At 38.8% G+C, this 18,483-nt stretch overlaps 1 protein-coding gene across 1 annotated transcript in view; it reads right to left on the reverse strand.

The window, feature by feature from the left end:
* Positions 1-12,549, reverse strand: part of LOC122565296 (A disintegrin and metalloproteinase with thrombospondin motifs 6-like) — a 149,676-nt gene extending 137,127 nt beyond the window's left edge. The window contains exon 1 of the mRNA XM_043721104.1: positions 12,486-12,549. Within this exon, the coding sequence (XP_043577039.1) occupies positions 12,486-12,537 (52 nt within the window). The 5' untranslated portion in view covers positions 12,538-12,549. The remainder of the gene's footprint in view (positions 1-12,485) is intronic.
* Between the last annotated feature and the right edge of the window lie 5,934 nt (positions 12,550-18,483).

The raw sequence follows: 18,483 nt of genomic DNA on the forward strand, positions 1-18,483 counted from the left end.
TACAGAGAGTAGAAGTTCTTTCCTTTACTCTAAAATACCATTTGCATGATACTTTTACCTCGTTCACAGTTCTCATGCTGTGGCAGAGCCTTCAATCAAAACGGTGACTGTTCTCCCTTTTCTCCTGTGCATTATTTGCCGAACACTACATATTGTTGAACAATAGTTGATCTTCTTTAAGTCAACCTCCAACTGCTGGCCAAAAATACCTTAAATATGCATATACATCAATTCGTTATTAGTTAAAATGGAACTTGTGAATGCCAACTTGGTGCAATCCTCCAGAACCAAGGTTCAGGTGAAGTGCTGGGTGCTGTCAGTGTGTCATCCCTAAGCAGCATTGAAACTGCAAGAGCAACCAATGTGACTGCTCCTCTCCCGGGCTGTGGCCGTTGGTGATTAGTGGAACTGAACTGGGACCACAGCGTGGTGAAATGTATCGGGCAGTGCATTTGAATTCCATACTGCTATGGGATTTTGATGGGGTCCTCACACCCAATGAGCCCAGTGGATTAATCAGAACTGAGTGCTGAGCTACCTGAAAAACGGGGTGCTCTTTATCCAGTTAAAAGTTCCTGCGTCTGGAAAATGTAATGGGTTACATATCTACTCCACAAAGAACTGATCGAGTAAACTCATGTTTAGAACACTGAATTAGTTCTGTCATTCAAGGTTTTTCATAGTGATATATCCAAATGATGAGAGTGCTAATTAAAATGTTTCTGTATGCCCCATTACTAGTCACTTTCTTTACTTGAAAGCAAGTACCTTTAAAATATTAACTATGTAAAAGTCAATGTCCTAACCTTTCTGTCCTGAAGAAAGGTTACACCCAAAACATCGACTTCTGTGCCTCCTGATGCTGCCTGGCTTGCTGTGTTGTTCCAGCCTCCTGCCTGTCTGCTTTGCATTCCAGCATCGGCAGCTTTTTTTGTCTCTAATGCCTTAATCTTTGGCATTTGACCCAAAAATGGGTCTCAAAAAGTTGATTTTTACATCTCTCCATATCTGGTGTGCAACTGCTCAGTCCCCAGTCCTGTGCTAATCAAATTCACATACCTATGAATGCACTTGTAAAAACTTACTTACATATGTGCATCCAGCTCAATATTATTTACTCACTTTGTCAATTTAACTCAAATTTTCTTCTGAAACAACTTTCTTCTTAAATCTTTCTTTAAAAAAATGTTTGGCAATCTCAATAGTTTACAAACCAACTACTTCTGATCTCCTTTTCTTTTATCCTTCCTACACGTCTTATCACTTTCATTTCTTAAAGTGGCCAGTGGAATAAAAAATGTTAATAATGTATTTAATTTAGTCTCAGCAAAGTTCTGACATTTTCCCATTAGTTGATTGTATGGAAATTAAGTAAATAGTGGATAATGGGTGGTCAACTGGCCCATAAAATGTTGGGACAATTTCTTGACTCAAAGTAAATCAGTAAGCTACCTTAAGGTAAAAATACTTAAGATAAGTCTTAAAAAACAGGCAGAGAAAATGACAAGCCAAACACAACTGATTTAGAATAGAAGCTTGTAATTCCAATAACTGTTTGATACATCATTTCACAACTGACTAGTGAGCAAAGTTAGAGCTCATGTGATATATGGAACTGTAGAAACCTTGATACAAAATTGGCTGAGTTACATAAAGCACAGAGTAGTGCTTTACAGTTGTCTTTGGGACTGAAGGAAGATTGAGGGTTAAGGTGCTAGGACCCCTGTTGTCCCACAGATATATGTATCAATAATCTATACAGGACAGTTTTAATATTTGTAGATTATATAAAACAGAAGATAGTATAGAAATTCAAATAGACATTTACAGCTTAGACAAGTAGCAGGTGGAGATCAATGCAGAGAAATGTTAAGTGATTAATGTTTTAGGAAAAATGTAGAGAGACAACATAAAATACAAGGTGCAATTCTAAAGGGAATACATGAGCAGAGGAACCAGAGATAAAATATTGAAAGTAGCAGGACAGCATGAGAAAGTGAATAATTAAGGATAGAGAAGCCTAGACTTTATCAATAGGGGATAGTAATATAAAAACAAGGAGGTAAAATTTGTGCAAAACATTGGCTTCAGCCTCAACTCAGTTATTGCTAGGCACTGAACATTACGGTAGAAGTGAAGATATTAGAGAGGATGCAGAAATGATTCATGAAAATGATTCCAAGGAGGAGGATCTTCAGCCACATTGTGAGATTGGAAAAGTTTCAACTGTTTCTCTTGGAGAAGCGTGTTGAGGGGAGATTTTATAGAGGTATTTAAATCATGAGAGTTGAGACACGACACATCAGCAGAATGCTGAATGATGATGATGATAATTAAAAGCATAGCGATTATCTGACTGGCACATGGTTATGCAGAGAAGACTAGAAGGGAGCAACTCTACCCAAGTCTTATGAAAAAGTTAAATATCTACTAAGTTGCAAATAAAGCCTTCTTATTGAAAGTACCTTGGACTCATGTAGTAGTACCTCAGAGAATAATTACTGTTAGACCACATAAACACAAACACAGTGCCAGCGTTGGCAGCGGCTGACAATGAAGCAAAAACATTGAAATGGGCATCAAATGCAACATTAAAGTGAACCTCATCGTCAAGAAGGAAAACAAAATAATATTAAGAGTCACTGTAAAGTCAGGGATCATTGCAGCATTGTTAGAAGGATGAGAAATGACTGAGGGATCAGGCAGCTGTAAGCACCAACTTGGAAATGCAGGTCATAGGAATAATGACTGTCAAAATCAAAGGAGCAATTCTGGAGAGCAGGTCAGGCATGGATGTTAACCTACCAGTATAGGAACAATTCCAGAAAAATCAATGGACTCTTCCAGAGTCAGGAATGGGAGGCTTGGAGGAAAGATATGGAACAACTTAAGGAGCTGAACATAACAGGGCAAAAAGCAAGGTAGTACACTGTTGTATGTGGTGGGGACCACTGTAAACAATGTAGTTGCAAGATGCGGCATCAAATGAAAATACTGCGTTGCATGAGATAGCATTGAGTTTTCGATGTGTACTTTAGTGCAGGGGTAAAATTAATAGCAGAGCATGCAAAATGTAATCAGAAAACAAAACAGATGCCTTGGGTAAACTTAGATTTGTTCATAAATAACCTTTACAGACCTGGAGAAAATTATGCATGCGATGGGTTGAAGGTTCCAGATGAGGCCTCACCAGACCTTTCAACAGCGAGACAAGATTTCACAGTTGAAAAAGCAATGCTGATATCTAGGTAAGATGAACTCCGAAGGCAGAATAAGATGTTTCTTTTGCAGGGTAAACAAAGCACCAAAGAAGAAATCGAGGTGATTGATTCAGTACATAGGCTGCAGGGAAGAAAGCCCGTAAAATACACAGCCCATCAAAACATAGAAAGGTGTACCTAACACCATCTTGAAGCATCTGAGATGTAGAAGTAACAAGCCACACAAATGGGATTGCTACCCTGGAAGGAGAGTACAATACAATAACTGTGAGTGAGGAGGAAATTTTAGAAATGTTTAATACAGAATATAATGAAGAAAATTACTGAATCAAGAAGCAGCTCTTGGGATAATAATTATTGTTAACCTCCAGGTAATGGTTGAAAGAAGTAATGGTGACAATTAAGAAAACACATTCATCTAGTGAATGATTGGGATTTGGAATGCGCTGCCTGACAGTGTGCTAGATAGGGTTAATCAAGTCTTTCAAAAAGAGATTTGGATAATTATCAGAAAAAATATATTTGCAGTGCTACAGAAAAGAAATGTGGGGAGTAGTACCGATGGATTCCTCCTTCAGAATGCCAGCATGGCAAAATATCCTGTTGGGCTGTGCCCATCTTGTACTGATACTGTACCCATGCTATTACTCTAGGAATTCACTAACTTTACGAGCAAAAACTGATCCACATTTTCACACTAGGAATTGACATTGAAAGACCTGTTCATGCATTAACTTGTTAAGAACTGAATGAAAAGTGGTTGCTGGTGTTCCAGTTCACAATTCCCAAATAGTTGATGGAACACCAAGGGAGATCCCTAATGAATTAAACATAACTGAGTCATGAAATGCTGAAACAGCTGCCTTCCAAACAAGCCAAGGTGAAGCCAAACATCACAATTGTGCTCCCCAGTCCAAGATGTGAACTACTACCTCCTGTTGCAGTTGGAGAGCTTATATTTAGTCCCTGATGAGGGTCAGTAACCAGGGTACAAGGGTTCCAAGGATATGTTTTAGCACCCACCTAGAGTTGTGTACCTCTTTTGTAGAAAGCCCTTGCTTAATTAACTTGGTGACACATGTTGCAAAGTGGATGAGATCCCTTACTACTAAATCCATGACTGATTACATCCATACATTTAAATTTGCTGAGTTCAGTCAATGCAATATACTGTTTAACTGTGTTCTTTTCCACTAATTGCTTACCTAGCTCCCATCAAAATGTTGAATTTGATTAACTAATTGTTGAAAGTATTAATTATTAGACACTATAAATGCTCTAATTAATTGCTGCCAGGTTAAAACATTAAATCTTTAGATCCTAGAAATCCTGAGCACTCACTTGATGTCACTATTGGCGGAGATTGTATGTCAGTGCTTCCAAAATTTATTACCTCCTTTGACCCCATTTTACAAACTGTTGTGGCTCATCAGCTGTGACAGCAGGAAGAGGTCGAGGGGTGTGGGCTGTGAGAACAAGGCCTGTTAAAGGGATAGCACAGTTGCTAAGCAGCAGGCTTTGCTGCCTCAGAGCTTGCAACCTCAAAAACTTCAATTTGTGACCACACTTATGATCCCAAACTCAACTTTGGGAATTCTTGCTATATTTGATGTAAAACCAAAGCAGTGTGGAACTTTCCCCCAAGAGTTTCACTTTGTTTCTTCTTAGAATTGAGTTGGACCTGTACTCCAAATTTATGCAACAACTTTACTCAAAGTGGGATGTAATTTTCTTTTTAAACTGTACTTTTATCAGGCAACTGTCAGATTTGGGAAACTTACTCCTTTTCAAACAAATGGTAGTTCATTCTTAATTAAAAATAGTGGTTTGCTTTAACTCTCAATGGTCAGTCTTCCTTAATTGGTTTCCTTTGCAGTGCATAGGGAATCACAGTAAACAATCTTACAGGAAGCCAGAACAGCAGGCAGTGTCAAATTTAGGCATGCAAAGTATTTGGTGCATGTCTGTAATTTAAAAAAACAACTAATTACATATTATTTTCAAGAGCTACACATGCCCTTGGGTCATTCCTTAGAAGCACTGTCAGATGACTGACTTCTATAAACTCAAGTGGCTCTGCTTGCTATTGAACAAACAGATTTTTAATATTTAAGAGCATTCTTCTCGACCCAGTAAATAGGTCTGCTCAAGCAGCCGGTAATTATGGTCCTTCATCTTCTTAATCAACCAGCATTTATAAAACATTTCTCCCCTAAGGTATGAGTTGCAGACCAGTGAATGGTGTACACTATTAACCAGGCTTGGCAGTTCTTGCTTAGTATGGACTGTTTTACTCTGAAAGTTGTCAAAAATGCAGGAGGCAAACAATATAACTTTAAAGAATTATAAAGAAAAGCAGACAGTTCTGGAATTGCTCAGCAGGCATGGCAGCAACTGTGGAGAAGAAATAGTTAATATTTTGAGAAAAGAGGCCTCTTTCTCAAAAAGAAAGATGGTAGATTTTATGCCATTGGAAAGAGGGAAGGGGTTTGGTTTTGAAGAATAAAAGGGAGAGCTTCCGGTCAGGGAGAGGGCAGGAGATATTTTTTAATGAGAGGAAAGTAGGATGGTAATGGTTGTAGTGAAATAAGCAAAATATTTGTTTAGAGTGAGTGTGAATGGCAAAATAATGAACAGCCCTGTCCAAAATCAAAACTTTGGAAAACAGGATTAAGATCAGCGTATGGCAAAAAGAAACAGAATTAACATGGGGGATAGAATTCATGGTCCGAAATTTGTGAACTCACTGTTGAGTCCAGAAGGCTGCAAAGTGCCTAGTTGGATGATAAAGTGCCAGCTGTTCCTCAAGCTTGGATTGAGCTTCACTGGAACACTGCAGCTGGCCAAGGCCAGAAACGTTCAGTTCCAAAGAAGAATCATATTGGACTCGAAATGTTAACTCTGTTTCTCTCTCTACAGATGCCGCCAGATCTGATAGGTTTCTCCATCACTTTCTGTTTGCATTACAGAAATATTAGTCTGAGAGCAAGGTGGTAAGCTCAATTGGCAAGCAATTGAATGCTCAAGACTTCCTGCAAGACAGGCAATCAACATCCATTTATTTTTCCCAATGTAGAGCAGACCACTTGGGTGGTGAATGCAGGATATTAAATTGAAAAAAAAATACAGATAAATTGCTGCTTCACTTGGAAGGTATATTTGGGGCCTTGGATGATGACAAGAGAGAGGAGGTAAGAAGGGTAGATGTTATACATCCTGTTATTGAAATTTAGTGCAATGAGATGCTTGGCTTGCTCGTTTATTTTTACTGTTATTGAGATTGATTGACAGTAATTAGTACCTATCACAGAGTTACAATATTGTTCTTGGATTGACATAGAAATGTCCTAATTTTGTGGCCAGTTTGGACCGCACCTTGGGCACTACATATCACTGACTGGATTTCAGCAAAGCTAACAGTGGAATGACACATTCTGGTCAGGTTTGTTTATGAGTTTCACATTTAGTCATGCCACTGCCGTCAACTTGATGTTTCTCTGACATTTGAAATGGATAAATTGATTAGAACACTTCTACAATCAGTTTTTCCCATATTGCACCTAAAGAGATGAAATGATAGCTATTGTGACGTTGAGAGGACTTCTCACTGGGTACTCATTGTGGAATCATTCAAAAGGTGAAAAAGACATTTTTGTACTTTTTGTAGTGGATTGTTGTAGCAGCCCTATAGTTGGGAAGACTATGGTGACTGTACCTTTTTTGAATACTCAAGATTAGCCTAAATGGCAGTTGGGCAGACTTGTTTCTCAAGTCACTTTTGGATTCAGTTTTCCTTAATGAAAAGGATGCAACATTTTAATTGTATTTAATAATTTGCTTGCAACATTACGCTCACTGAATTGGCATATTTCAAAAGTTTTTGCAATTTAATTACTAGACCATAATTTAAGAAGAGAAAAACTATCCATTGTTGTTAGATTTCTGGAATTGACTCTGTACGACATTAAATCAACAATTTGCTGAAGAAATGTACAGAAAAGTAACTGATCGATCAATTCTCTTTCTCACACAAGAAAATATTTATTTTCCTACTGATATGGACTCCCTCAATTTTGAGGAAGTGATAGTTCAGTAGCATCTTAGCCCAGTAAGTTAGAGCCTCAGATTAATGCTGTAAGCACACCAGTTCCTAACAGCTTGCGGAATTTAAATTTAATTAACAACAAAACAAAATTCTAGAAAATATAGCTGGTCTCAGTAATGTGACCATGTCAACTTGCATTGATTGTTGTAAAAGCCATCCCTTCATTGAGCTTCATTAGGGAGGGAAATCTGCTATCTTCACTGTACACAGACACACAGCAATGTGACTGACTGTTTAAGTGCCCTCAGTACAAAGACAATTGGGGATGGGCAACAAATGCTGCCCTTGGGGAATATTGTAGAATTTCTCAATATGAAATAGCAGAGTCAGTGATTTTACAATGACTTAAGAGTGCGCCTGGAGTTAATCTTAGGAAACCACCAGGTTGGGAACTCAACGTGTAGCAAGGATTCCTTGATATCTCATAGTCCTTAGGCAAGTTTAAAGCCTCTTCCCTTGTTAATTCTTATGGAGATGCTCTATAATAGCACTTGTCTGTGATGTTACCTGGGGCAGGGACCTTCATACCAATGTTAACATTTATTTTGAAAATAAAAATCTTGTACCAAATTTCAATGCTACTGATATTTTTTAATTTAATGTACATTGGGGGTACCAACTAAGCATGAGTACCCTAAACTTACTTTCTCTGATTTTCTTCATTCTCTATTATCCTGAATTGAGACAGAAAGACAGGCATAAAAACATTAAACAATATTGCTGCATTGTACAATTTCATTTTACCATTTATTCACAGATCTATGTCACATAGATTAATACATCAGGCAGTGTGTAAATGATTTAATAACAGCAGACAAACAGCTGGAAATAGGAGAAAATAAAAAAAACTGGTGTGTGTATCATGATGTAGGGTTCATCTGAAACCTGTTGCTTCCAATGCATAAAGCTTGTGTACTGCTGATTTCAATAATTATACTGTATAATCAGCATTAAGCTGCACATCAAAGCAGGGAACACAAAGAGATTGAGAGAGAGATGACAATAGGCATGAGGCTGCCTATGCTTGTGAAAGATCAAAGACATGAAACATTAACTCTGTTTCCTCTTGTAGAGTACTGCAAATATTTTTTGTATTTATTAACCTGTTAGGGCATGTTATGATGCACCTTTGGGGCAGATGGGATTTGAACAGAGATCGCTTGGCCCCAAAGTAGGAAAACTACCACAACACCACAGACCTGTGCTAATTGCTACTTACAGCTAGCCTTCAGCTCTTACAAGGGAAGGTGTATCTTAATTGGAGCATGTGCAAGAAGTTGTTCTCAAAGTGATTTTTGAAGCAGGGAAGTTTTCAGTTAGAGAACATGGAAGAGAGTGGACTCCATGATTTTCTGAAGTCAGATTGAAAATTGGTACAGAGGGTGAATAGGAGGAGAGCTGCCATTTATGCACAGGCAATCAAAAGACTCTCCAGATAAACTTTATGAAGCAGAAGGAGCAGAGCATTGCGGCAGTCAGTGACAAGAGTCCACAAGGACATGGAAACCAGTCTGTGAAAAGTTCACTTACTTGACATGAGTGGTCAAGGTCAGTAAATACATTTACAGATATAGTAAACTATTATAACCAGCCAATGCTCAATGCATTATACCCACCTGCAAGCAATCTCAACCATGGACATTCATTGATGCAGTTTCCCTTATACATTCAATATTGCAAGCCCAAATCCAATATTTCACAGTGTGTGAGCACCACTAGCTATTCAGGTATGACAGTCACATCTGAACCATACGGGACTACACTCAATGTCACACTTCTCTGTATCTTGCAGGAAAAGGTGTTACACTACAGGAGGCATCAGTCACTCACTGGCTGGGAACATGTATTAACACATGTCTTTACTTCATGGAGAAGGTAGTACTCATTGGTAAAATGGCCACGTTGAAATTCAAGGTCAAACTATTGAAGATAGCAGTATCCTCACACCTCTCAACTTCCTTAAACCTGGAATTTGGATTTCCATGCTGCGTCTGTAAGCATACACCTTTGCTTTCCTCCCTCCTCTCCCCAACACTCCCCACATTCTCTCTCATCAAACACAAACTTGTGCCTTTCTCCATTCTGAAACCCAAAAACGTAGTCATTTTCTGAAAACCAACTAGAAGGCAATGATATTAAAGAGGAACTATGACTTGGTTTCATATTTGCAGCCAGCAGTTCAGATATCTCTTTTTATGTTCGTGGATGGGATATAATGTCATTGGCTTTGCAACTTTTATGACGGTATAGAGAATTTGGAAGGTAGCACTGATGTAGCATTGAAACAACAATTACACGTGGCTACAGTCACATTCCAATGATAATGCAGGTACTAGCTCACCAAAGGTTCAAGTCATTGGCAGATTCCTGCACAAATAATGCAGTTGAGGAGGTTGATGGAGCAGTATATGGTTGATTGGTATACGCAATGAAATGCATGTATTTGGAAGCCTGTGAGAAAGCATTGTAATTCTCAGCTAGCTTGGCACAGGGCTTTGCACAAAGCTTGGAACCCATCTGGATCAGCACAGAAGTGGCATCTATCTCCACTTGTATACTTGAACACAATCACAATGCAGTCTCTGATGGCTGATGTCTCATCTTCCACCATGCTGTAGTAGAAAATTAAACTGCTGTCATGAAAGATCAGCTCACTGCTATACAAGCTTAGACTGATGCCATTGTGGCTGTAGGATTCAATGTGGACAGAGCCTTGCAGGGGGTCAACTCATGTAAAGCCTTGTGATATAGCTAGTGTCTCTATGGAGCATGAATTTACTGTCCTCTCTCAGGAAGACAGCATTCATCCTCACAACACTGTCATTCTGCCTGGACCCGTGCTGTTAGTTTGTGTCGTATAACAGCTGTGTCTTCCAGACTGAAGACTACTTGGACTCATCCTGCATGGTCATTCACAGTCTCCTTCACTGAAAGCAGCCAAAGGGTTGCACTGAGTAGGAGCAAGAGAATGAGCAAAGGAGGCAATTATCAAAGAAAGGCACAAAGGTTGAAAGTTGGCTTTTATGTGTGGTGTGACATAATTTCATCTGTGCAGTTGGTTTGCAATGTTAATTTTAGCATTGTGGTCAAGTGACCAGTGTATTGGGCAATGATAGATGAAAGGTAAGTAGATTAGTCAGTAAATGGGATATTGAGATGGTGATATTAGTATTAGAGTTGGATTTAAAGAAAGAAATGCAAGACAGTCAAGCTTTATATATTCAAATACCTAAATTAATATTAATATTAATTACTGCGATTTAGAACTTTAATGTGATTTAAACCATTTCAAAGGCAGAAAGGAAACTTTATAATTATGGAAACAATAGGACTGATTCATTAGGACTTATGGAAACATTAGGACTAAATCCAATCTGAATTTTTGCATCTCAAAACTTAATATATACAGTATGTCCTGTATTGCGAATATACTTTACATCAGTGTGACTCTATTCTGCTGTTGCCCATTTTTCAAAGGAGGAATTGCTGCCCACAGTATAAGTTAATTCAATTTCAATTATTCCTGATATATCTTCTTACAAAGTTCAGAATGTCTCAGAATTTAGTTAATTATTCTACGGAAGTTGTGTCTTGCTATTTCTAATGGTGCTCCCTCAACTCAATATTTTCAGAGTAGTTGGCCTTCATCCATAGGTAATTCTTGGAGAAACAGGCTAGACACATCTGATGTATTCTAAACCTAACAATCTGAATGGGCCCCAATCCTTTTACAGTGGCCAAACATTAAATACCATACTGAAACGAATTGCAAAATACTACAAGCTTAAAATATAGCTGTAAGATTATTGACATCAATGGATTGGCACAGATAATTTAGCTTCATTACCAAAAGTAGAAATATCACCAGTGTACAGGTTTGAAGTAAGTGCAATCCTAATGTTTTAAAAAGGTCTGCAGCATCCCAGCTAGGACATTCTTTTCCTTTACATACAAAACATAAATAAACAAATGTAATGCATTTTCATTAGCAATGTGGATGTTCAATGAATTTGACCACCTCAGACCAGTCTGAATAGGATGGGGCCTCAAAATCCACCCAGTCCGCGAGGTCAATTCTGTAAATGTGTGGGACGATAAAAAAGTAGAATCAAACATCTGGTCTACTACTTAGTTCTCAACTACGCAAACTGCCAAGTCTGGATCTGCTATTTTGAGTTGATTTATATGCATTCTTTGAAAAACAGCAAGATTAAATATAAATAAAGATTAGTTTTGAGAGATTAAATAGTTGTCAGTTGTGCAGCTCATTTTACCAGTTTTGAACTGACACTGCCTATGCATTCTAATATAATGTAATACATTTCAGAATGCCACAGAGAAACCTCTATCCCCTTGTATCCTTAGCAAACTGCAGCAGATTGCATCAGACTGTTCAGGAAAGTTTCTCAGAAAAGGTACACAGCTGTGTGCATGTTAAAAATTGTAGTACTTCCAGTAAATTATAAAAGTTGATTATTGTTTAGCACGATTGAATTTGAATGGCACATTACTGCATAATTATATGAATAGTTTTGGAATCTAAAGGAACATGCAATTTTGTGATAACCTGTTTTGTTACATTATTTGCAATTACATTTTGGAATGATACTACTCTTCCAACTGTTAGTTAAGGAAAACAAACTATAAAACTCAGATCTTGAGCAAGGTTAAAGAAAAGTCTCCCTTAAGGATAATGCATTTGTGGAATCAACCACTTGAGAAGGAAACTGAATTGGAATCAAGTAATGTCTTTTTAAAATGCTGAATGACACCAATTCAGAAATGGGATTGAGGGCCTTGGTAAAATTTAACAGCTTTGTTTAATGTTATTTTCAGGTGATAATTTAGTGCTCTCCAGAGATCTAGATGATGTAGGAGAGAAGTCCTTGATAAAATAATGATTCAGGTGAAATGGCTTTTAATGGACTGAATGGCATTTCTGGTTCCAATTTTTTCCATGTTTCCCACCAACAACTGTCTCAATTACCATAACACTGGCATTGATGACAAACTGAAAATGAACATGTTAAGCGTAAATGCTTCACTGTTTCACTTAATGTTTTGATTCATTCAGACTTAACAACCATGACATGCAACTTTATTTTTAATAACCTTTAAATTTTTGCCTCAGTAAAATCAAACATCATTAAAAATATTACCTTGTGAATTCATTGAGTGAATTGAGAGACTGTGGAACGCTGAAGGAGCCATCGTGAGGCATAAAATCCATGTTACAGTCCTCCAAACAACTTCCATAATTAAGTACACTAGAATCAGAGCAGCGAGTGTTGTGCCAAGCTAAATCACACTGTGCCAACATGTCTTCTCTCCAAACTCTATTTATGTTTGGATGCTATTCTCTACTTTCCCAGTTTCCATTTCTGAGCACAGCTAAGTTTGCTGAAAAGCAGTTGGCTTAATTCACTTAGTGTACTGGTGAGGTGGTAACTTTTCCATACAATATGCAACATCAAAAGATCTTCACAGTGATGTAACTTCTGCAAGAAAGAAAATACATAAAAGTCTAATAATACTGGAATCCTCAAAAAAGGACTGAAAAGGAATCTCAAGAAGCTTATTTATACTAGTCACACTGTTCACAATTATACCGACAGATTACAAATGTTTACTTTGCAAACAGTTTGCTTGGAAGCATCTCAAGTCATATCAGATATAACTAGGCTATGTCAAAAACAAAATACTGTGGATGTTGGAAATCTGAAATAAAAACAGAAAATGCTGGAAATAGTCAGCAGGTCAAGTGAAATATTGTCAAGTCATCAACTTACTCCACCAATGCTCCCTGACATTTCCTGTAATTATTAGCAAGACTTAACTGTTCTGATGTACAATAGATTTCTTTTGAAGGCATATAATTTATTTCTTTTCTTTTCCTCTCTTTTTCTAGGTATTCAATATTAAATGAATTAAATTTTCAGCATAATCAAGACTGTTAGTTTACAATTAATATATGATCCCAAGGACAAAGTTTTGTTTCATCTAAATAAACCTTAATAATATGTTTATTAGCTTTTTGAAATAAACAGGGAAATAGTGAACATATTGTACAGTAAAATACAGGTCCAAAATTTTCAGTCTCTCAAACATTGGTGACTGGACATATGTCCAAAGGTTCACGTTGGGACCCTACAGAAGTCCTCAGAATTTCCCGCTAAGTTTCATTTCCAATAGCCAATTCCCTTGCTCCCGTGACACTCAGTAAATGCCTCCAAATCTACTCGGAGTATCTACTTAACTGGATAGCTATCCAGGAATTATTGAAAAGCAGAAAATCTAGGCCCAGATTTTCTGATCAGGATCAGAAATCCAAACTCTGACAAAAAGATCGAAACTTATTGCCCTTTGAATTTTTTCTGAGTCATTTTCTAATGCAGCAAACCTCGAAAGGAGCAGTGCAGAGAATCTCTGCAGAAGCCATGCTCCATTTTTACAGCATGAGCAAACATATAGTGGTACGTCAAGACTTTAAATGTCCCAAAGCTTCTTAGAAAAACGACAGAGAGAAGGTAAGAACGTAAGGCTAGGTGTGTAAGGAAGTCAGTAGGCAACGTATGTGTGTAAGGGTAACGGGTAGATAAGACAGTAATTATTCAGTTCTGAAGAGTCATATTGAAACATTAACTCTCTTTCTCTCACCACAGGTGCTGCCAGGCCTGCTAGGTTTCTCCAGCATTTTCTTTGCTTGGATAAGAAGGTAGGTTTGATAAGACAAGTGGGTATGGGGAGAGGATTGGTAAGGTAGGAGGACTGGGTAGGAGATAGGTGGATAATGTGGCAGACTGGATTGGGTGGAGAACCAGGGCTGATTATCAGGTCGATTGAGAGGTATTTATTTGGAGGTGTCAGAGCGGGAATCAGGTGGTGGCGTCTCAACAGGTGTTTTGGAGTTTCAGGAGGTATTCAAGTGTTAGTTGGGAGTCTGGGCATAGTTAAAGTATAGTGGTGAAGCTAAGGGGATTGTTGGGTGGTGTTGAGGGTGGAATCAGGGGTTCAGGCTAGGATTTTTCTGTTAATATTTCCTGAGTAACTATATAGAGGTTAGTAAATCTGAATTGTCTGAAGTCTCTGACTTTAACTCAGAGTCATAGACCTTTATAGAGGGTCCTGAGGCCCTGGAGAATTGCCCTTTGGAATTTCAATCTTCCCAGGCAGTTCTTGCAGTAGCCTTGTGTTGAGACTTGAGGAGTCCCCAAGCATACCTTCTAGGTTATATCCAGTCTCCAACCATCCAGACCAGGTCACATGCAACTGACTCTATAATCACTCGCACTGAGCTCCCAATTTGCCCCCAAATAACCTCTTTGATCCTTGACTATGTCTGTGACCCCACGAAAGCTCCCTGATGACTTGACTATATCCCGCAACCAACTATCAACTCACCCTGCCCATCTGCCATTTCATTAGTCTTATCATCACACTTCAACCATCTAGGAAAGTTACCACATTATTCATCCTCTCATCCATTCACCAAAATCCAAACTGGACCTTTAAATATAGATAGTGCCATAAAAGGGGATGTGTGCTCTCTTCTTTCTGATTCCATTCCATTTGGAGATACTGAGGAACATTGCAGACTACTTTTCTGGAAAAATTGGACTCAGTGGGTCCCAGAAAAATGTAGAGCAGTGTCAAGTGAAGAAAATGTTCACACAGAGCTGGACTATAATTTTCAAGACCTAGGTCATAGTTCTTTTATATTTTATTGAACAATAAGACCCACACTAAAATACTTTATATGTTTCCCTCATACCGAGTACATAGTGTACAACAGTTAGAAAACTTGAGCCAAAAATACAAATGCTCAAAAGGACTCAACAGATCTGCCTGCACCTGTAGACAGAGAAACAGAGTGAATGTTGAATCAAATGTGACCCTTCTTCAGAATATATTCCAGCATTTCCTGTTTTTATTTCAACATCTGCAATACTTTGAGCAAAACAGAAGGGTACTTATCTCCATTTTTATAGATTTATACATCTAACTCTACTGGGCACCACTTTGCCAAATCTTAAACCAATACATGCTCTTCTGCAGTCTTTTACATTCTTTCTTAGTGTTTGCTATGCCCCAGTTTGGTAGAATTCACTTAGTTTGAATATTTCTCCATCAATTCCTAGATATCTAGGCAGTTAAGCGAAGAATTCAAAACATACCTCCACACAAACAATACCTACACACTCTTCTGATCCAAAAGCCTATGGCTCTTGTCTTTCTCCTTTCTAACCATTCTCTCACCACAGAATCACTTTCATTCTTTGTGTGATCTTGTATATCCCTCAAGTCACTTTGATGATAAGTGATAAAGTACGTTATTGGAAGTCAATTGAAACAGCAATCACTCCTTTATCTATTATCTTTTATCCATCCTCTCGCTTATTTCACCTAGTAGATTATTATCTTGGGTAATTCATTACTCCAAACACTTAATAATATTAACTCCCCACCCCCCCAACTCTAATAATGTAAAACATTTACACACCGATGGTGGTGTTATTTGAAGAATGGTATAATACTTGTCATCCCCTATTATAAATTTTCCTTTTCACAGACTCTTCTTTCTCTTTGCAACAGGACCCACCATGGTTCAATGATTCTACTTTTGGATATTAAACTTTAGCATGGACAAGTCAGACTTAATACAGGGAGAAGGAAGGATGAAAAGCCAGAAAGAAAGGCATTGGAGCAGTCAAGCATAGAAGTAACAAAGCACTTAAAACCTTTTAGCAGCAGGGGCTGAGGTAATCTTGATAAGGCGGAAATAAGAACTCTTACTGATGGGAAGAATGAGAGATTTAAATCCCAGGAACAAAAAAAATTGCTGGAAGCGCTCAGCAGGTCTGGTGGCATCTGTGGAGAGAAATCAAATTTAACGTTTTGGTCTGGTGACCCTTCCTCAGAACTGATGGTAGTTAGGAACATGTTGGTTTGTACGCAGAAGGAACAGTCAGCAGAGGCGGGAAAGAGCCCAAAGAGACAGAAGAACAGTTGGGCAAAGGAGTGGGTAACGATCTGTCTAGGAGGGTGAATAACTGATAATGGAGACTGTTAGTGGTTAACAATATGTAGTGTGTAATGGCAGACTCTGTGATAACAAGGTCTGGTGTGTGTGGTAGGGGGCTAGGACATGGGGGAAATCAAGCCCTAAAATTATTGAACTGAATATTGAGGCTGCAGGGTCCCCAAGTGGAAAATGAGGTATTGTTCTTCCAGCTTGTGCTGAACTTTGTTGGAGCACTGCAGCAAGCCTGAAACAGAGATGCTGGCCACGGAACAGGGTGGTGTGTTAAAGTGGCAGGCAACCAGAAGCTCAGGTTCTTTTTTGTGGGCAGAATGTAGATGTTCTGCGAAGCGGTCACTCAGTCTACACTTTGTTTCCCCAACATAGAGGAGACCACATTGTGAACAACGAATGCAGTGGACTAGGTTGTGAGGAATGCTGGTAAAGTGTTGCTTCACTTGAACGGTGTGTTTGGGTCCTTGGGTACTGAGGGGGGATGAAGTAAATGAGCAAATGTTACACCTTTGGCAGTTGCAGGGGAAGGTGCCGTGGAGCTATGAGGGAGTGTTGGGAGTGAAGGAAGAGTTGACCAGGGTATCCCAGAGAAAACAGTCCCTGTGGAAAGTGGACAAGGGAGGGGAGGGGAGGGGAGTGTGTGTCAGATAGTGGCATCACATTGGAGGTGGCAGAAATGGCGGCTGATGATCTTCTGCATGTGGATGCTGGTGGCATTGTAGGCAAGGCCAAAGAAGACCCTATCGCTGTTGCTCGAGGGAAGAGGCGGAGTGAGGGTGAAAATACGGGAGATGGGGCGGATCTGATGGAGGGCCCTGTCGACAATGGTGCTGGAGAATCCTCGACTGAAGAAGAAGGTGGACATTTTTCAGAGGCTCCCTTTAAAGCCTAGATATTGACTAACAACCTGAGATTGCAAACAGTCTGATTTAAACTTTAAAGAACAGTTAGATGCTGGTATAGGAGTTTTAGTGGAGACCAACAACAATGGTCTCAGTCTTCAGCATTGAGCTCCAGGAAGCTGTGGCTATTCCAGGATTTGATGTCAGACAAAAACAGCTTGGCAGCAAATACACAACTGAGGGAAGCATGACAAATGTCAAAGAACTATTACAACTATAACACACAATGTTTAAGTAAAGTAATTCACTCTAATTCATTCAAGAAGCCACATCTTGGGTATGTCAGTAACAGCTATAATTGAGAATTTGGGGGCAAAACTTTGGTAGTCAATCCCTGATAAAGCAAGTAACTTGTTAATAAAAGTATTAGGGAATTATCCAATAATTTGAACTTGAAAACTTGAGCTTTTGAGGCACTGATGCTTGCAGATCTTAAGAGAGCAGATGCTCTGGCTATAGATCCTGTAAAGCTAATGTGCAGAGTTGTAAATGTGGAATTATAATGGTCCTTTAATCAGCTCTAATAGATGTGTCTGGGAGCATGCGAATGTGGACCTGCTAAGTTTTGAAATAAGTCCAAATCTGTGGTAATGAATTGTTAGCTATCCAATGATGTGTACTACATATTAACTCACTGAGGGGCCAACTGAAGCTGAACATTTGTATGCATATTACAGAAGAAGAAATAAGTGCAATTTGAAAACTAAAATGATCTTTGGTGACTCTCACAGCCCAATTATGTACTTTGCCAGGGATTTCACTAAGTCATAGCACTAACATCCTGCTTTCTGGTTTTTCAACCAGGAAGAGTGGGCTGGGCGCATCATGGATCTGACAAAAAACAGACTTATAATCAAATGAATCCTGGCATGGGTTGGAATAACTTGTCTGCCTGTAAATGTTTCAGTCAACAGCCATCCTCTCAGTGGAATCTAAGGGGTTGCTGTCTCTCCATCCAGTTGATGGAGATGGAAGTGAGTCAGGAAATTAAGAGCTGAAGGATGTTCTCTCCAAATTGGGGACTGTATGCCAAGAGAATCCAGGAACTCAGGATGGAAGGAAAGGAGAGTGCCATAAAACTTTCATGTATCTAGTCCCATACTCTGACTTTCCCTGCAATCTCCTGCTGAATCCTCTCCAGCTCAATACATCTTGCAGCTGCATTTATTCCTCTCTCCGGGATCCTGAAATCCCCTTCTGAACACAATTCTCACACTCACC

Source organism: Chiloscyllium plagiosum, chromosome 31 (assembly GCF_004010195.1).
Source record: "Chiloscyllium plagiosum isolate BGI_BamShark_2017 chromosome 31, ASM401019v2, whole genome shotgun sequence".
NCBI classification, from domain to species: Eukaryota; Metazoa; Chordata; class Chondrichthyes; order Orectolobiformes; family Hemiscylliidae; genus Chiloscyllium; species Chiloscyllium plagiosum.